General features: G+C 56.9%; 2 protein-coding genes across 6 annotated transcripts in view; both read left to right on the forward strand.

Moving 5' to 3' along the window:
• The window catches only part of CAPN5 (calpain 5), a 53,826-nt gene extending 48,112 nt beyond the window's left edge, over nucleotides 1-5,714 (forward strand). For all 4 annotated transcript variants that reach the window (XM_058663630.1, XM_058663632.1, XM_058663633.1 and 1 more), the window contains exons 9-13: nucleotides 140-262; nucleotides 641-837; nucleotides 2,161-2,276; nucleotides 2,746-2,882; nucleotides 4,024-5,714. In XM_058663630.1, coding sequence (XP_058519613.1) covers nucleotides 140-262; nucleotides 641-837; nucleotides 2,161-2,276; nucleotides 2,746-2,882; nucleotides 4,024-4,206 — 756 coding nt within the window. In that variant the 3' untranslated portion in view covers nucleotides 4,207-5,714. The remainder of the gene's footprint in view (nucleotides 1-139; nucleotides 263-640; nucleotides 838-2,160; nucleotides 2,277-2,745; nucleotides 2,883-4,023) is intronic.
• Nucleotides 5,715-10,984: 5,270 nt separating this feature from the next.
• Nucleotides 10,985-19,930, forward strand: part of MYO7A (myosin VIIA) — a 60,938-nt gene continuing 51,992 nt past the window's right edge. For both annotated transcript variants that reach the window (XM_058663641.1, XM_058663642.1), the window contains exon 1: nucleotides 10,985-11,103. In XM_058663641.1, coding sequence (XP_058519624.1) covers nucleotides 11,086-11,103 — 18 coding nt within the window. In that variant the 5' untranslated portion in view covers nucleotides 10,985-11,085. The remainder of the gene's footprint in view (nucleotides 11,104-19,930) is intronic.

Genomic DNA, 19,930 nt, shown 5'->3' on the forward strand with positions numbered 1-19,930 from the left:
GTTTCCTGCAGGGGAGGATCAAGGCCCATAGTGGTGATGGGGATGGGAGTTCTGGGCCCCACGTGAGCTAGGCGCGGCTGGAGCCCAGCCTCCTGCGGACCTCATGGCAACGTCTTTCTCTCCTTGGTCACATGTGCAGTACCTCTTTGATGTCAAGAAGCCAGAAGACGAGGTACTCATCTGTATCCAGCAGCGACCGAAGCGCTCCACCCGCCGGGAGGGCAAGGGCGAGAACCTGGCCATTGGCTTTGACATCTACAAGGTGAGGCCTGTTGCTGGGACACCCTTGCTGCCATTGGCTGAGGTCACCAGCCTGGGGACATCCCTAGAGGGATGGCCTCACAGGGGGAGTGCTTGGCCTGAGCTCTTGCTGCCTTTGGCTACATGGTGGATGAAGAAAGGAAAGGCTGGTGGGCAGTGGACTGACCTCTGGGAGTCCCTGGGTAGCAGCTGGGGCCCTAGCTGTGTGCCTTGGGCAGCTGCTGGGTCTTGCTAGGGCAGAGCCTGGCTGGGTACAGCAGGATTCACCCCTGGCCTGGAAACTGATGCCTTCCCCGAATTAGGATGCCCAGTGTGTGGTGCCCGGCCTTCTGCTGGCACAGGTGCAGTCCCACCCCTCACCCTGCCTGTCTGCCTGCAGGTGGAAGAGAATCGTGAGTACCGCATGCACAGCCTACAGCAGAAGGCCGCCAGCTCCATCTACATCAACTCGCGCAGCGTCTTCCTGCGCACCGAGCAGCCCGAGGGCCGCTACGTCATCATCCCCACCACGTTCGAGCCGGGCCACACCGGCGAGTTCTTGCTCCGTGTCTTCACAGATGTGCCCGCCAACTGCAGGTGTGCAGGGGCTGGCCGGGCGGGGAGCACAGGGGCTGGCTGGAGCTGGGGGGTCGGGGGCACAGGGGCTGGGGGTGTGGGATGCAGGGGCTGTCAGGGACCGGGGGCTGTGCCCACTTAGGGCTGACTGGGAGCCTGTGGCCCAAGGTGCTTGGTTTTTGCATGCCCAGGCTTCTGGCTGCCTGGGATTGCCACCAGGGCCATCTCATTCCTCTCCAACGCCCTGCTCCTCTGGGCCAACTCTCATGATCACTACTGGGAAGGGTCCCTCCTCAGGCCCCACGCTTCCTCCCTTACAAAAGGCTTTTTGCTCATCTCATTGGAGGCCCCTCAGTACCCCATTTCATAGAGAACAGAGGGTCGAGAGTAGAGAGCTGTGCAAGGCCAAGTGGGTGATGGAGTTGGGTGGAGCAGCTCAGCTTGACTCCGGAGTTGGGGTCCAGTTCCCTGGGGGTGCCCCCTGTGGACCCAGTGGATGCCTGCAAACCATTCCCATTCCAGAAGGGCCCAGCCCTGTTTGTCCCACACTGCCCTCCCTCTTGGATGCAGCCCAAACTCGGTGTCCCCAGAAGGGGAAGCAGTCTGTGGTGAGACAGATGGCCATGGGTCCCACAAGCCCAGCCTCCACCACATCCTGCTGGTGGGCCAGGCCCCTCCGCAAGGGGAGGGCCCAGAACTTCCTTCTCTGTAAGAAACTCACCAGTCTTTCAGGGTTATGAGGATTGCCCCAGCAGAGGGTTTGGCACACAGCAGGTGTGCAGGTGCTCAGGTCACGGCTTTTGCCTTGGAAGGAGGCTGGAGCCCCCTTGGGTAGGAAAGCCTGTGGGGGTCACAGATAGTCAGGGACTGCCCCAAGGCTTTGTCCAAGACTAAAGGAAATAATGGAGCCCCCGTCTCTGCCCACTGTGTTTTGTTTGTTTTTAAAGAGAGTTGGCTGGAGGTTTTATTTATTTGTTTTTATATGAAAGGCAGAGAGGGCACATCCAGCCATCTCTTCCATCTGCTGGCCTACTCCCCAGATGCCTGCGACAGACAGCTGGGGCTGGGCCAGGCCAGAGCCGGGAACCAGGATTTCCATCCGGCTCTCCCACATGGGTGGTGTCAGGGACCCCAGTATTTGAGCTGTCACCTGTTGCCTCCCGTGTTAGCCGGAAGCTGGAAGCGAGGGCGGAACCAGGACCCTGATGTGGGATACGGGCATTCTAGGCAGGATCACCATTGCACACAATGCCCGCCCCGCCTTCCCCACTTCCTGCACCCCCTCTTTTCCTTCTGTCCTCCTGGCTGCCTCCCTTATCCCCCTCTCTCCCTGCCCTATATTAGGGAGCTGCGCCTGGATGAGCCCCCCCGCACCTGCTGGAGCTCCCTATGTGGCTACCCTCAGCAGGTGACCCAGGTGCATGTCCTGGGGGCTGCAGGCCTCAAGGACTCCCCAACAGGTGAGCTCTCTCAGGGCCAAGCACCCTGCCCCTCCCGCCCACTACCCCACCAGTGGAGACCCTACCTATCCCCAGGGCTGCCCTGCTGTCACTCAGTAAATCAGTGGCAGACCTTTCCCAGTGCCCCCCCAGGGGTCCCGCCATGCCTGGGTGATGCCTGGCAGGAAGAAGGGAACGGGTCTGCCTCGTGCTATCAGGAGCTTCTCATGTGTGGGGGCTCAAGGAAGCCTCCCTAGAGGAGGTGGCTTTGTGTTGGGCCACAGAGCTACTAAGGTAGGAAGCCTGGGAAAAGGGGTAGGGGAGCAGCACGGTGAAGGCCTGGAGGCAGGCATGGGCCTGCCAGCCTGCCCATCTGGAAGCTCTGCAATGGGCCAGGCTCCAGTCTCAACCTCTGCTCAGACTTGAGCACAGGCCAGGCTGTGGCCCCCCACCCCAGCGGCCTCAGTCCCTGGCCACTCCCTCTCCCCAGGGGCTAACTCTTACGTGATCATCAAGTGCGAGGGGGACGCCGTGCGCTCGGCCGTGCAGAAGGGCACCTCGGCTCCGCAGTATGACGTAAAGGGCGTCTTCTACCACAAGAAGCCAGGCCAGCCCGTCACTGTCCAGGTGAGCCTGCTCCCGCAAGGGCCCTGCCTGCAGCTGGAGCCTTTGCCTGGGTCCCAGGTGTGCTAGCCGCAGCCCTCGCTGTGGCTTCAGTGACCCTCTGCAGGTGGACCACAGGACTAGCTGGTGTGACTCTGGCTGGTGGCTGGGCACAGAGGGCATTCCCCCACAGCCTCAGCCAATGCCTCAGTGACTGTCCTTTGGTTCCCACCCAAACGGAGGTAGGGACAGCGTTCCTGTGGCACGGGGCAGGGGCTGTTGCCTAGGAGCCTTGGGCAGGGGTGACCTTGGACACGGGCATCCTTTTACTTTCATCCAGGGTGCAAGGATGCTGAGCTCATTATTAGCAGGAAGCTGTGTGTCCCCTGGGCCCCGGGCCAGCATTTCCCTGGGCGAGAAACCAGCTGTAAACAAACAGCCAGCACCCCTGGGAACCCACGCAGATTTTCCACATCCTTTTACCCCTGAGTCCCACTGGATCATACCACAGACCCATAGATATCAGGGTTGCAGGGGGCCCTGGCACACTGAAGCTGGGGAAGGGGCTGGCATTAGGGCACAGCAGGTTCAGCCATCACTTACGTCTCTACCTTCCATATTGGAATTCAGTTTGAGTCCTGGGTGCTCTGTTCCCTGCTGATGCGGCTGTGAAGGTGACACAGGAGGACCCAAGTGCTTGGGCCCCTGCCACCTATGTGGGAGAGCCAAACAGAGTTCCTGACTCCTGGCTTTAGCTTGGCCCATCCATTAGGGAGTTGAGGACATCTAGGAAGATCTTGCTCTGTCCCTCTCTCTTTTGAATAAATACATTAATAATAATGATGATGAAGATGGAAAACTGCAGGGTGGGCTGTGGTACAGCAGGTTAAGTTGCTGCAGGAACTGGACAGGAAGCACAGTGGCCAGGGACTCAAACCCTTATAGGATGCCGGCATCATGGGCTGTGGCTTAACCATGCTTCCTGGCCCCTGGAAGGGATCTACCTGTGGAACCAGAGGCCTCTTGAGGTTCATGGTGAAGCCGACCATCCGGGGGTCTTACCCGTTAGCCAGGCTTAGGGCCTTGCTGATTGTGCTAGCACACCAACCCTCCTGTGATCCCTGTCTGGGCGGAGGCCTCTCCCACACAGTCTCCTGTCTCCTAGATCTGGAACCACCGAGTCCTGAAGGATGAGTTCCTGGGCCAGGTGCAGCTGAAGACCGAACCGGACAATCTGCAGGCCCTACACACCCTGCACCTCCGAGACCGCAGCAGCCGGCGACCCAGCGACCTGCCGGGCACCGTGGTTGTGCGCATCCTCAGCAGCACCTCCCTCACTGCTGTCTGACACCTGCCCACCTGCCCAGCCCCAGCAGCTCTCCCCATCACCTGCACGTCTTTTTTCCAGCCTGGGACCAGCCTGCGGGCCAGACACAAGGAGCCCACTGATTTGCTGGGTGCCCCTGGGACATCTGTGGCTCTCTCTGAGCCTCCTGTCCTCAGGACCCCAAGTACTCTCCTCTCAGGTGGAAATATTCTTGCCTGAGGTTCCAAGCAGCCCTTCACAGCCCACCTGTTAGCACTACTCAGGCACACCTGTTAGCCTGGCTTCCCCAGGGCCCTGCTATCTGCAGAGGAATGCTGGGACGACCTTACTTGTTTACACACCAGCTGCCGCATCCTCAAGGCAGGAGCTTGCTGCACCGGCCCCTTGGCTGCTGCCAGGCTCCTGCTCAGACTGGGGAAATGTGCAGGTGGCCCTTGTTACTTCTCTGCTCCCATCCTGCTGCCCATCCACCCACTTGCTTATGCTGGGATTTGCCTGATGGAGGCAGGCTGGGGCCTGGCAGATGGATCACTCCATCGTCATCGTCAACAAGATGGGCTGAAAGCCTGGAGCTCGTTTCCTTCTGCGACTCCATTCTGGCTGACTCTGGTTTTGCTCGGGCCCCGCCTGGCCAGGGCTGGAGGAGCCGTAGTAGAGGGTGAGGAAGAGGAGGTTTTGTGACAGGCATCCCAGGAGCCCTGGCTGAGCTGCCGGACCAGAGCCGTCTGAGCTGGCCCACTCTGGACCTCCGAGTCAAATATAGCTGCCCTACACCCAACCCCTCAACATGGGAAAGTCTTTGAGAAACCTGAAGATCCTGCTCCAGCTCCCAGGGCGTCTGGCTAGAGGGGCCTCACACCGGCCGCCTAACTCTATGACCGCCTGGCCCCTGGTTCCCTCAACCACAGTGAAGGCCGGAGATGGAAACATGCGGGGACAAGAGGAGCCTCTCTCAGAAGCCCCATGTCCCCGTCCCCAAGGAGCGTGGACCTGGACCCAGGACACAGCGGCGAGTCCCCTTCTGCACACTGGGGCCTGTGCCTGCTGCTGCCCAAATGTTCCATGCACGTCCCAGACACACACACACACAGCCACCACCCTCTTCCCAGTGTCTGAAATGAGGGGCAGGGAAACAAGCACTGGGCCTGGGCCCCTGTGGCCAGTACCTGCTACCTTGCTTGGCCACGCCCCCTGGCATATGTCAGCAGGGGACAGGGGATGCCAGATCTGGATGGGTTTCCGCCTAGGGGCTGGCCACTGCCTCCCACCCGCTCTTGCTTCCTGCCCCTCCAGGTGGGCCAGGCTGGCTCCTGGCTGTGCAGAGGTCTGTCCCAAGGAGGCCCTGGGGACTGGGTAGGTGAGGCTAGAGAGTGGGTCAGGGGAGCAATTGTTTTATGTCCTTGGTGTCCCCATGTGTGGTGGCCATCGCCTGTGGCCTCTACCACATAGGCCTCAAGCTCCACCACAAAGTGAAGGGACAGGGGAGGGGGCCTGATCGAATCTCACAATAAATGTTAACCACAGTTCCACGAAGGCTTCCTGTGTGTCTGTCTGCCAGCCTAGAGGAAGGGACAGGGCAGCTGGCCTCTGGTCATTGGGGTCACTCCAGCAGGCCCTGTGTCAAACCCTGAGCTTCAGACCAATGGTCCCAGCCCTGGGCTGCCTGCCCGCTGGTGGGGAGGATCAGTCACACCTGCTCTCCGGGACACACGTGGGGCTCATCCAGGGCTCATTAGCCTGTTAGAGTCTGAAAGGCTTTCGTCTTAAAGGACCAGAAAAGCGGACGGTCTTGGGGACTGCAAGAGGGTAGGGGGCAACCAGAACAGAATGGTCAGGGCAAGGCAACCAGGGGTTGTGGTGTGGAGGAATGGGGTCAGACTGAGGGAAAAAATGATTTGAGCCACAGAGAGAAGGGAGAAAGATCTTTCATCCACTGGTCCACTCCCCAAATGAGTCAGGAGCTAGAAGCTTCCTCTGGGTCTCCCAAGTGGGCGTAGGGGTCCAAGAACGTCAACCATCCTCTGCTGTCTTCCCAGGTATGTTAACAGGGAGCAGGATCCAAAGTGGAGCAGCTGGGTCTCAAATAGACACCTATATTGGATGCTGGCTTAGCAGACAGAGGCTTAACCTGTTGTGACCCCAAGTTTCTTTGTTTTAAAAATTTGTGTTGGAAAGGCAGATTTATAGAGAGAGAAATCTTCGTCCACTGATTCACTCCCCTAGTGGCCGCAATAGCCAGAGCTGAGCTGAGCTGAAGCCAGGAGCCAGGAGCTTCTTCCAGGTTTCTTACAGGGATTTAAGGTCCCAAAGCTTTGGGCCATGCTCCCCTGCTTTGCCAGGTCAGAAGCAAGAAGCTGGATGGGAAGTAGAGCAGCCATGACACAAGTCTGCACTGGCCCTTTAAATTCCTTCTGGAGAGGGAAGGGTGAGTATGGTGCGAGTCAAAGTGAACCAAGACTAACTGCTATGATGTGGTCATTGTATGTCCCCTTAAGTTTCAGGTACTAGAAGCTCTCAGTGCAGCAGGATTAAGGGGGTTATATCCCTTTAAGAGGTGGGGCCTGGTGGGCACGGTGCGGTCACAGGATAAAAGCCGGGGGAGCAGGCCGCTTGGCCTCCGGAGCACAGCACACAGGCCGTCTGCTACTTCTGCCAGGTCTCCGTGTGACGCCAGTCACTGCCACAGCACAGCAGGAGGCTCTCGCTAGATGTGGCTGCCCGAGCTTATATATTTCAGCCTCCAAAAGTGTAAGCAAAAGATATCTTTTTTTTTTTCCTATAAAGTACTCAACCCTCAGGTGTTTCACTAAAAACACACAGAGACACATGTCGTGTCGCCTGCTTAGCAAAGCGCCTGGTTGCAGTGGGTGGTGGGGGAAGGGGTCGGTGGGGACATACCATCCCTGTCCTTAGCAGTTCCCACTTGTGTCCTGCGTTAGCCGTCAGCAAAGGGCGCACGTGCTCCCACCTGGGGCTCATTGCCCCACCTGGGCAGGCTGGGCCTGTTTGTGAGGCCGGGAGAGCGGCCGTTTGCGGAGCGAAGGTGCTGAGTATTGGAAGCGGGAGAGAGGGAGCCCTTTCAAAAAATTAGCAGGGCTGGCATTGCACCACCATGGGTTAAGCTGTTGCTTGCGATGCCAGCATCCCATATGAGCGCTGGTTCAAGTCCTAGCTGCTCCACTTCCAATCCAGCTCCCTGCTAATGCAGGAGGGAAGGCTGAAGATGGACTTGGTCTCCTGCTCCCATGTGGGAAACGCCTTTGAAATTTGAAGCTCCTGTTCAGTCTGGCCCAGCCCTGCCTGTTGCAACCATTTGGGTAAATAGCAGATGGAGTCACCTGCACCCTCTTTCTCTGTGTCTACTTTTCAAAAATATTTTTTAAAAAAATTTTTAAAAAAATTTTTTTAAAAGATTTATTCATTTTATTACAGCCAGATATACACAGAGGAGGAGAGACAGAGAGGAAGATCTTCGTGCGATGATTCACTCCCCAAGTGAGCCGCAACGGGCCAATGCGGGCCGATCCGAAGCCGAGAACCAGGAACCTCTTCCGGGTCTCCCACGCGGGTGCAGGATCCCAATGCACTGGGCCGTCCTCGACTGCTTTCCCAGGCCACAAGCAGGGAGCTGGATGGGAAGTGGAGCTGCGGGATTAGAACCGGCGCTCACATGGGATCCCGGGGCGTTCAAGGCGAGGACTTTAGCCGCTAGGCCACGCTGCCGGGCCCTAAATTAAAATTTAAAGCCTGCAGTTCAAAGAGAAAGAAATCACATCCTCTTGTTTGCGCCCCAAATGGCTGCAACAGCTGTGGCTAGGCTAGAGCAGGGAATGCTCCCACGTGGCTGGCAGAAGCCCAAGAACTTGAACCACCTCCAGCTGCTTCTCAAGGTGTGTATTAGCAGGAAGCAAGAAAGAAGATCAGAGCGGGGACTTGCCCCCAGAAACTCCTGTCAGAGCTGCAGCATAGTTCCCCCTCCTCCATCCCCCAGGAACGCATGAAGTGGCTGCAGCATTCAGGGATTTTTGCCTGGTGGAGAGGTCTGGGAGGGCCCCGGCTTTGACCGCCGGACAGGCTGTGTCCAGCAGGCGGCGCTGCGGAGCCGCGGGTCCTCTCCACACTTCCATCCTCCTGTCCTTTACCCCCTCACCACCCCTAAGGGCGGGATTGCTGCAGGCACACCCCAGTTCCAGCGCTGAGGAATTCCAAGGTGCCCTTCCTGCTGTGGGGCCCAGCACTGCCCCTGGAGAGGTGCCCCAAGAGGGCAGCTGTCAGGTGTGGCTACAGGCAAAGGACGAATGCGAGCAAGCACCAGGACTGGGGTCCCCAGTTGCAGCCATAGGTTTTGTGAGACAACATAGGTTTTGTGAGGCATTTGTCCCTGTCTCTTGCAGGATTCTGGTGATTCTAGAATAATACAAGCTGTAGGGGACGTCTGTGTGTGTGTGGTGGCAGGAACCTTTGGAAGTACGCCGGTGTGTGGCAATGGGGAAGCTGTGAGAACACGGTCAGTACCTCCTGCCATGACCCCTCCTCTCCCTCCCCTGGATCTTTCCAATCCTGGTCCACAGTGGCCACACTAGGAAGGAGACAGTGGCTGTGGGTGACAGGTAGGGGCTGGAACTGCAGCCAATCTGGGATCAAGCCCAATTTTCCTGGCCAGATGCTAACACTCCAGGTAGTGGTGTTGCCAATGGCAGATCCATCTAAGACCAGGAAGGGGTGACCCAGACCCTGCCCCAATGCTGGCCAGCAGCACAGCCAGAGAGAGAGACCAACCCAGCGCCCTGGCCTCCACACCCAGCCCAGGGAAGTGTCTGGACATCAGCCCGCCTCCTGGCTGATGTCACCACACTGGACCTTGGAGGCCCCCTGTGGCTCCGCCTCCTGAGAGAAGACTGGAGTGGGGAGGGCAGGGCGACAGTGTCGGTTGGACAGTCACCCTGGCTAGGAGAGGACACAGAGACATCCAGGGTGAGCCACGGAGCAGGACACGGGAATGGGGCGGGCAGCGGCTCTGCAGCCACGGCCGGACCTGTGACCTCAGCTTCCAGAGGCTTCTGTGCAGGGGAGCTGCAGCCAGGCTGGTGGGTTATTGGGACTCAGTGAGGATGGGGAGGATGGGCCCCTGGATGCCCTGGGCAGGGGAGAGTTTGCTGGCCTGAGAGGAGCCATGGACGTGGCCCGCCTCTGGGACCTCTATCCCCACAGCCACCTGATGCTGGGCTTGTGCTTTGCTGTCACCCTTGGGTGCTCAGCCACGGCAGCCCTTGAGTGGCATCGTCCTGAGCCTCAGACGATGGAGGGGGAGCCAGTGGCACGGTGCCCTTGGAACTGTCTCTGAGCTGAGGCTGAGGCTGCATATCCTGAGGCCAGGCAGCAGTCATGTGAGGGGAGAGAGCGAGAGAGAGAGCGAGAGCGAGAGAGAGAGAGAGACCGACCTCTTTCTCTGTTCCTTGGCCTCCTCTGTACTCTCTCCTGAGATAAGTGACTTCTTCCTGTGTGCCTCCAACTTGCCATCTGTGAAATGGGAGCATGAAGCCTCAGTAGCAGGGTTGTGGAAATATAAGGTGAAATCGGGCATGGGGTTAATGATACAGGTAAAGAATCGGTGTTCTTTGTTGCCGGTTTGAACTGCATGTGCCTGCATGGAGTCTAGCTTTAGTTTCAGGAGTGCAATGTGTATCTCTCAATTTCTGCTACTGTTTGGTCCCCATTGCCTCCCAGCTCCAAAGCCCTAAATCCACCACAAAGTCCTGGTCTGTCACCGGCTCCTGCGGCTCACGTTGGCGTGTGGGAGGGCAGCCCAGCAACTGGGTATACATAATTCCCCAGAGCAGCTGCCTCCTGGCCTGGCCTTATCAAGTCTGCTTCCCCACCAGACAGCCAGGTCCCTGGAGGCACTGCAGGCCTGCCTGTCCACTGTATCCCAGTGTTTGGGGCAGGGGTCAGGGCTCGGGTATCCAACAGTGTCATGGGAAGAGGATCAAATGCCCAGTGCCTCTGAATGAGCCTTATGAAAAATTGATGCTCACTCTGGGGGCAGATCTGGGGCCAGAGTGGCCCTGTGCCAGGGTTATGGCTTGGGTACCCCTTTCATAGCCACGCTCAGCAGCACTAGGCCTTCCTGGGTTGTAATTAGGCCTGGCTCCAGGCAGAACTTCAGGCAGAAGTCAGCATATGCACAGGTCCAGGGGTGCTCACAGAGCTGGGGGATTGCAGTAGTGAGCTCCTCCCCCACCAATCCTTGGATGATGCAAACACAGGGGTGAGCAGAGAACAGGCTGACACGGTGTCACCTTGGTGTTACCAGTCCCCCAACACACTGTGGGAATTCAGGGTGGGCTGGCAGTGAGGGTAGGGGGTTGGTGCAGCAGCCAAGGAGTGCACAGACCAGGTTGTGCTCAGCCCCTGCTTTGCTGTGCAGTCTGGGCTGTCCATTGCCGACTCTCCTGGGCAGCCCTGGGATAGAAGGCTGGACACATTTTCCTAGACCCAGTTCGCTCTGCCATGCTGTGTGACGCTGGGCAAGCCTTGGTCCCTCTCTGGGCCCCTTTGCCTGCACATTCAGCCTGGGGCTGGACTTGCGACTCTCTAGGAGCCCTTGGGGAATTTCTAAATGACAGGGGCTGGGAGAAGTGCTCAGCCACTCTGGGCAGCCGAACTGGTGACCATGGCCGAGGCTCAGGTCACGCGGGTTGGGGTTGGGCTGTGGCCAGAGGGAGAAGAGCCAGGGAGGATTCCCTCGGGGAGGAGGGGCTTGGGGCCTGGGGAGGAGCCCGGCTGACCCCAGGCAGGAGGCTGCCTGCTAGCACTGTCTGCTCCCAGGCCTGATATGGTCTCTCTCTGCAGAGGTGCACCTGTCTGGGCAGTAACAGCAGGAGCGGCTGACGCGTGACCATGGTGATCCTTCAGCAGGTGGGTGCCCCCGTCCCCTGGGAGTCCTCTGCTGCTGCCCTCAGATCCAGCGTGAGCTACTTAGGGGTGTCTGTGCTGTAACCTCTCCTGAGGCTGCCAGCTAGGGCGGGACTCATGCTCCACATCTCTGCCGGGGCTTCTTTCTCCAGCTGACCCATCCTCCTGGACAGAAGCACCTGCTTTTCCATATGTCTCTGGATCTGGGTATTGGAGATTGCAAGTGCAAAGGCTCAGGTGTTGGAGGGCCTTGGGGAAAGGGACGGAGAAGGTGAGACACAGCAAGAGAGTGAGTGGGGGGTCCCATGGCCTGAACACAGCTCCTGAGGCTTCATGGAAAGGCACAGAGGTGTGCCCCCTCCCTAGCTGAGTCCTCCACCAGCAGCCCCCCTTCCTGGCCAGGGCCACAATGGCCTCTGATCCTCAGTCCTTCCCCGTGATCAGCCTGAACCCTAATGAGCTCTTCAGAAGAGGAAACAAGGAATGTGGGCACCGGGCCAGGTGGGCCTGGCACGAGGCCCGAGGACCTGCAGGGGTGGGCACTAGGAGAGCTCAGCCAGCAGCTGCCCATCCTCCAGGGTCACTGGAGGCAAAGTACCAGCTTTGTCCTGCAGTCTGCAGGCCACCTGGAGGGGTGTGTGTGTGAGAGAGAGGGAGGGAGAGAGAGGGGAGCTTTGGGGCAGCACGGGAACCAACTCTAATGTTAAGAACTGGCATGGACCTATTCAAAGACTCTTCAGGGATGGCTGGGATCTTAAAGGCACAACCACTTAGTATTTGCTGGCGCCCAGGACCTGGTGTGGCTCTCAAGGCTGTTATCAGGACATCCGTGGGGCAGCCCTTTCCTCCAGGAAGCCTTCCCTGCTTGACTCACACATGGTCTGCCTCTTGCCTTGCCTCCTCCAGGCCTCCCACTCAGTTCTACAAGTGATGGGTAGCCTCTGTTCACTCCCCACTGTGTACTTGGCTGCAGGTCTCACCCCTAAGAGATGGGGCTTGGGTTTGAAGGACTGACTTGCTATCATTTGGCCCAAGGGGTGGAGTAGAAGCACTCACTCTGCCACTTTCTAGCTACGTGCCTGTAGGTAAATTGTTGAACTCATTTCTCTCATCTGTAAGGGCTGGTTGTGGTGCCCACCGCACAGGGTTGTCTGAGACTCAACAGCAAATGCATATAAAATGCTTTCACCTTGCACACAGCTGCCAGGGCTGTTGGTGATAAAGGGTTACCCAGTGTGTTCCTGAGGGTGAGATTCCCTATGCTTTACTGCCGTCCACTTTTAAGAGCTCCCAAAGGGTCAGATGATTTTTTCTTTATGTGGAGAGGTTCCCCCATGTGGGACATGTCAGTGACAGAGATTCCTCCATCTGTCCTCCCTCCCTCCATCTGTCCATCACCAATCATCCATCTGTCCATTCATCATCTATCTATCCATTCAACCATCATCTGTCTGCCCAGTATCCATTGTTTATACAACCATCTGTCCCTCCATCATTCATTTACTCAAACATCAACCCTACCGTCCATCCATCCCTCATCCCTCCCATTTATCCACCCATCTATCTGCCCACCCATCTACCCACCCACCCATCCATTCATCTACTCATTCACCTACCCATCCACCCATATACCCACCCACTCACCAATCTACTTATCCACCCACCCCTATCCAGCCACTCATCCATTCATCCACCTACCCATCTATCCACCCATTCATCCACCTACCCACCCACCATCCATCCATCCAGTCAGCCATCACCCGTACATTTACCCACCCACACACTCATCTGTTCATCCAGCATACATCCATCTTTCCAGCTCTTCTGGGCCCCCACAGAATACCAGACACGTGAGGTAGCTTCAGAAGACTGGCCTAAGAACCCATCCCTCTTCATTCATGAAACCAATTTATTTTGAAGGTTCCAGTTCCCTCATGGTGATCATCCTTAATGCTAGACACTCGCTGCATGAACTCATCTCATCCCCAAGACCTGGGGAGCAGGACAGAGGTTAGGTAGGCTGATGGGCTGGGGGTGCCCCAGGATACCTTGTGTGTCCTCCAGCCACATTCTCACCCAGAAGAGGGCCACAGGTTGAATACACAGGATGCACAGAGAAAGTGACTGCTCCCTGCCCTGCAGGGGCTCCCCCAGGAGACCTCTGGAAATCTGGCAAGGGTGACAGCCAGAGTCCCTCGACAAGATGGAGAAAGGGGGAGGCTTCTGCCCTGGTTGGCAGTGGGGTCCCACAAAGGCTGTGAGCTTGGTAAGGGGCCCAATGACCCTGGGATGCCATGCCAGTGTTGCCAGGGTCGGAACAGGAGTCTGGGAGCTCCATGGCATCATGACTCCATGACCCTCTGAGGCAGGGTCAGCCTTGGGACTTCCTGTACTTGACCCAGATTTGTGGGCAGAGGAGGTCTCTAGATAACTCTGAGCTGCTGAAGATGCTGGGATGGACACTTTCAGATAGAGTGTTCTTTGTTGTCCCTTGTAACAGTTTCTGATTTAGAGTCTGTTTTGCCTGACATGAGTACAGACAGCCTGGCTCTCCTTTGCCTGCCATTTGCATGGAATCCTTCCACTCTGAACCGATTTGTGTCTTTGGATCCAAAATGGATCTCTTGTAGGCAACATATGGCTTTCTTCATTTTAAATATTTTAAAAGAGTTTTTATTTGAAAGATATATTTTACAGAGAGAAGGAGAGATAGAGAAGGTCTTCCATCCATTGATTCACTCTCCAAATGGTCGTAATGGTTAGAGGTCAACCAATCTGAAGTCAGGAGCCAGCAGCATTTTCTGGGTCTCCCACATGGATGCAGGTGCCCAAGGACTTGGGTCATCTTCCACTGCCTTCCCAGGCCATAAGCAGGGTGCTGGATTGGAAGTGGAACAGCCAGGACACAAACTGGCATCCCTGTGGGTGGCGGCTCCACCTACTGCACCACACAGTGCTGGGCCCTCCATCTAGTTGTTTTTTAAAAAAATAATTACTGATAAGAAAAAAAAATCCTGTTTTCCTATTGTTTTTCATATGTTTCCCCTTCGATTCCTCTATAACTGTCATCTTTGGGGTGTGTGTGTTTCTGATGTACTGGTTTAATTTCCTCTTCTGTATGCATTTTTCCTTAATAGTCACTTTGTTTATAATTGTTTTAATATTACAGTAGTATGATTTAATACGGTTAACTTCAATAGTATTTGAAGGTGATGCCCCGTCCCACCCCTCTCCCTGTATGTTATTGTCACCAATTACATCTTTATACATAGTGATGAATTATTTTGTGTGTTTGTCTTTTAAATCATTTAGGAAAGAAAAATGAAAACACACGGACATGAACACACTAGCTTTTCTATTCACCTTAGCCTATTTGCCTTCATCAGTGTTGCTTTTCTTCTTTGAGTAGTTCAACTACCTTTTTTTTTTTCATGTTTTTGCTACAAGATGCATATCACAAAATGTCACAGGCCAGGGGCATAACCTCCATTCTGTTGCTACCCCTGTCTCTCTCTTTTCACCTTGGCAACTCAAAACCCAACCTACTAAACAGTCGCTGCCCCTGTCCCAGGGCCCTGGCACCCTCCATCCTGCCTGCTGCCCAGGTAACTTGACCCCCTTTGGGTCCCTCCTACAGTGCAGTCTCAGGGGCTTTGTGGTCCTCTGCACAACTCGCTGTGGCAGCTGACAACAGGATGCACCTCCATTCCGTGGCAAGCACCTGCACTTGGTCATGTGATAAGTTTGTGGGCACTTGGGGGCGTCTGTGTTTCAGCAGTTGGGGATGATCTCGGGTCTCTAAAAGTCCCCTTTCCATTCTGTTGAACATTTTCCCAGCATTGGGATTGCCAGATCACATGCCGATGCAGGGTTAGCTTCTCCATGTCTTCCCCAAGGCTTATCTCCTGCAGCCACTGGTTGCTGTGTGTGGGATCACCTTTGCTCTACAGAGCCTGGTCTCAGCTCTCAGGACGACATCCTGACAGCGTCAAGTGAAGGAGCTGGGCGGGAACCTCCTGTGTGAAGGCTGAGCTGGGATTGAACCTAAGCCCTCTGAAGCTGTCTGGCTCCGAGTTCAGGCTCTCAGTACCAGGCTGGGCTGGTGCTTATCTGGGGCTTCCGCCCTTATCTGCATCTGGGTCTGCCAACCCCATGGGCTGGGACTAGAAGGGCGGTTCTGAGAAAGAATGCCCGGATATCCACTTCAGCAGGTGCTTCCTGGGTGCCAGGCTCTGGACCCCAGGGGATTCCAGTGAGCAGTGACAAGTGACTTGACTGGAGGGAAGGATCTCTCCTGAGAGGAGGGTCCCCAAGAGTGTGGCAGAGTGAACAGGTGGGAAACACTGCAGCCAGCTCACCCCACCCCTGGTGGTCAGGACGAGCAGCTCTGGGGTCTCCATCCTCCCCCACTCCTCCTTCCTACCCCATTGTTTATTTGCTGGGGGAGGGGGGTTGAGAGGAGACAGCTTCCAGGATCCCAGGACAATGCTGAGGGACAAGAATGGAGTCCTGGAGGCCCTGAAGAGATAAGAGGGGAGGAGGACTCAGATAGCAGAGAGAGGGAAACAGCCCGGGGGTGGGAGGAGAGTGGCAGGCCTGGGCCTGCCCAGTAGCCTCAGGCTCCCAGACCAGCAGGGACTGGAACCTGGTACCTAGGCCGCAGCAGGCCTGGCTGCTGCAGGGTGCTGCCCTGGGCGATCCTCAAGCTCCTGGCAAGCCTTCTGGCCTCTGCTGCCCACCACACATCCCATGCAGGGGTGGCCTGCCGGCTGTGCAGGGTTTTCCCCCAAAGCAGGGTTTCACTGCCCAGCCAGCCCAGCCCACGCTCCGGCAGCCAGCCAGCAAGATCTCTGGTCCATTTTCCCTTTTGTCTTAAAATTATTTTTTCCCGGTGTATTTTCCTCCCACGAAGTATGCTGGCTTTCTTTCAAGCTGCAGGCAAGGTCAAAAGCAGGACCCTGTAATCCTGCGACTTCCATCAGGGTGCCCGCTGTCGGGGGTCCCGCCGCTCGTGCCCCCTCCCCGTCTGCCTGCCCAGCGTCATCTAAGCCGCCGTTGCCATGGGCCCGCAGCAGATGGCCCGGTTTAGGGTTCCCCGGCGGGCGGTGCACGCACGGATTAGGTGAATCAGGGAGCCCAAGCCTAGAGCCACCGCCAGACCCTTCGAGCGCCATGGAGACCCCCGACGCATCCGCGGACGCCACCGACCCCGGCGCCACCCCTGCAGCCGCAGAAGAGCGCGCCCAGCAGCCCGGCAAGTGGGCGCTGGTGCGCAGCCTCAACCAGGCCTTCAAGAGCTTTGCGGTGCTGCCGGTGAGGCCTGGATCCCACTGGGGGCGGGGGTACTGTGGACTCCCTTGCCTCAGTTTTCCTGTTCGTTAGGAGCCGCACAGGGTTTCACCGCCCCTGTGTGCAGGCCATAGGAGCCGCACAGGGTCCCTCCGCCCCTGTGTGCAGGCCAAACAGGCCCTAAAATGCTGCCTGTCATCTCTGACCCTGCGCGTGAACTTGGCTTCATGGATGAGAGGCTTTGCATCCAGGCACTCTGCATTTGGAGGGACCTGCCTGCTTTCAGGAGCTGTCTTTGCAGCTGATGCTGGGGTCCTGAGCAAAGAGCCGCTGCAGGTGCACACAGGGCTGGGCGCTGGGAGGAGGAGAAGGGGGCCAGGGCCCCTCCACCATCCACAGGCCAGCAATTACCCACTGCTTCTGGGTCAAACGCTTGTCTGGCATCCACCTGGTCTACCTTTCCCTCCTGGGAAAATAGAGACCAGTGTCCCACAGTGATTAGGAGAAGGAAGGGTGTCATCCTGCACCTGGCTCCTTTTTGTTCCACCAATAAGGAGTCCCAGGCTAGGTCCCAGGCTAGGTCCCAGGCTAGGTCCCAGGGCAGACTGGCTGCTGGGAGAAGGGGGCAGACAGCAAGGCCGGCGAGCACATCCCTCTCTCCTTTTTTAGGGCTATGGAGAACTGCAGTCCAGAGAGACTGAATGACTTGCCTGAAGTCACACTGGGATCAGAACCCAGATCTCCTTTGCTTTTATTTTTAAGATTTTATTTATTTGAAAATCAGAGATCTTTCATTTGTTGATTTGTTCCCCAGATGGCTACAATGGTCAGGGCTGGACTAGCTTGAAGCCAGGAGCTTCATCCCGGTCTCCCGTGTGGGTGATAAGGGTCCCAAGGACTTAGGCTATCCTTCGTTACTGTCCTAGGTGCATTAGCAGGGAGCTGGGTCAGATGTGCCATGAGGCAGGACTTGAATCAGTGCTCATGTGGGCTGGCAGTTACCGCAGACAGTGGTTTAACGTGCCATTGGCCCCAAGAACCCAGGTCTCTGCATGTGTGTACTGTGCCTGTGTTTACTGGGGCTGGGAGATGGTATCCTCTGACCACCCACTGGGCAGCCACGAAACTCACTATGGCTCATGCCAGGTGGCTGAAGGGGTCTGATAGGATACAGGGCAGAGCATCCCCCAGGGTGTATATGGTGCTGTTGCCGAGTCCTCCCTGGGTCTTGGTGATTGAATTATGGCCTGAGGTAGTTGTGGCAGCCTGGGGACTCGCCTCAGAGAGTGGGAAGGGAGGGCTTGGAGGATTAAAGCTGGACCCCAGTGCCCCACTCCTCTCCTTGTAGGCCCCAGCGCAGCTGCGGCGTTCACACCTTCTTTCCCCTCTCCTTTCCCTCATCCACCAGTGACTCCTGGACCACCACCCACTTTTGGATTCCAACTTCACCCTCCAGATGCCCGCAGCTGACTTAGCCACTGCCTGGGCCAGTGACTGTGGCAAGCACCTTTCTGGCTTTGGACCTCAGTGTCGTATCTGTGCCAGGACCCCTTACTCCTGGCCTGCATTCTACTCTACAAGGCCTGGCCCTAGGCCTTCGCTCGGGGCTTCCCAGGCCCCTGGACGATCCCTGGACCACTCAGCTGCCTGGTGGAGTACTGTCCTCAAAGTGCAACCTGAGGGTGGGGGTGGGTGTTAGGCCCACAGTTCTGAGAGACAGCCACTGCTGCTCGCTGGGCGCCCCTGCCTCCCAGCCCAGTGTCTGAGCCCGCACACCTGCTCACATGACATCTTGGTGGAGTTATTTGTTCTCCCAGAGACCGCTTGCCTTGCAGGCCTGTGAGCCACGCAGGCCTGGGAATCTCACCGTGCTGCTTGTTTTGCATATTGCACTGTCTCTGGGGCTGAGCCCAGGGACTCTCAGGAAAGAGCCCTGGGCCTGGAGAGTGTGGGCCTGGGTGTCAGCCCATGTTTCCCCAAAGCCCTGGCCTCTGGAGTGCGTGTGTGTCTGTGTAAGGGCATTTAATTCCTCCCTGATAAATTCTGTTCCTGTTTGAGTTAGTCCATGCCCTGTGAAATGACCACAGCCTGGGCCTACTGGCCTGCCTTTGGTTCTCTGCCTTCTAGCGTGTCCCACCTTCAGTCAGAGTGGCAGGGCTGTAGCCGGTGCAACACACACAGGGCCAAAGGAAGGAATCAATTTTGAGGGGCCGAGGAAGGAGGAGGTTGATGCTTGCTCCAGGTCTGTACTTGGGGCATTGTCATGGTGAAAAGAAGGGAGAGGGCAGGTGGTCAGCTGTGCAGGGTGGGCAAGGCATGCTGGACCTGGGCTCAGGCTATGGAAGCAGCCCACGAAGCCCAAGGCCACAGGGAAAGTTCAGGAAGCCCCAGTTCTTCCCCTGCCCCCCTCGCCTGTCCAGTGTGTTATTCACTGGAGGAAGGAATGGGCAGAGCCTGGCCTGTGTCTGACAGGCTGACGTCCTGATTCTGTGAGACAAGGGCCCAGGGAGGCTGCCAGGGCTTTGCAGGGTTAGTTCCGATGGGAGCCAGAGGCCGAAAGAGTGATGAGTGGGCCTGAGTCTCACCAAGTGCACTGCTCTCGCCTTGCTGAGGCGTGAGGAGATGAGAGTCCAAGAGCTCAGCAAGTCACCACTGCACGCAGGGCCTGGGCCCTGGGCCGCCCCGCAGCTGCACTTCTTGGTGATTCCTTTTTGTCAGCCATTGAGTTTCTCATTGCTCCTTAATGTGAAATGTTAGTATTAGAAAGTCTGTGATCTCTCATCCTCCTGGGGAGCTTAAGAAACATCTCAAAGTAAGATTTTTGTAAGACTCAAGGAAGCCTCAGTTGTTTGCCTTAAGGCTGCCAAGGGGGTCTGTGTTTTGACCCTGCTCTTCTCTCTGTCGGTTCAGCGTGCCGCCCAGGTGACCTGCGCTGCCTTGCCCCTGCCAGATTGGCTGCCCTTACCATTCCAGAGATGTCTTCCAGAGAGCAGCTTTGTTGCCTGCCGAGCCCAAGATTGGCTGCCTCTGGTTTAGGGTACCTGTTCCCCGTCCCCAGCACACACCCATGTCCTTCAGCATCAGCTGGGGCTGGGGCTGATCTGTCGTCTCCTGCTAGGGTGTAGACTCTGGTCCCGCCTCGACTCCCCACGGGAGCTTGCTCTGCCTTGGACCTAGTCAGTGCTCAGTGCCCGCTCGTAGAGTGTGATCATGTAGAATGGGATTGTTCTGGGGCCATGTCTTAGATACCAATGCTGGGGAGTCTTGGGTGTGTCACAAAAACCACGCCCTGGGCCAGATGCTGCAGGGGCCACATAGGTGATGCCCTGCCCATCGAGGTAGGGGCTCTTGCCACATGCCAGGTGACAGTATGATTCAGCATAGAGTGTGTCACCGTGCGGAACCTATCACTTTGATGATGACACTTGACCCTGGGTGTCCTCTGGTATCGCTGTCTCGAGGGCAGAGAAAACATGGTTTGGGTGGTTCAGAGTTTCTGCCTAAACCCCAGAGTGTTGGAGAAATACAGGGTGCAGAGCCA

The sequence above is a fragment of the Ochotona princeps genome, chromosome 4, assembly GCF_030435755.1.
Source record: "Ochotona princeps isolate mOchPri1 chromosome 4, mOchPri1.hap1, whole genome shotgun sequence".
Classification (NCBI taxonomy): Eukaryota; Metazoa; Chordata; class Mammalia; order Lagomorpha; family Ochotonidae; genus Ochotona; species Ochotona princeps.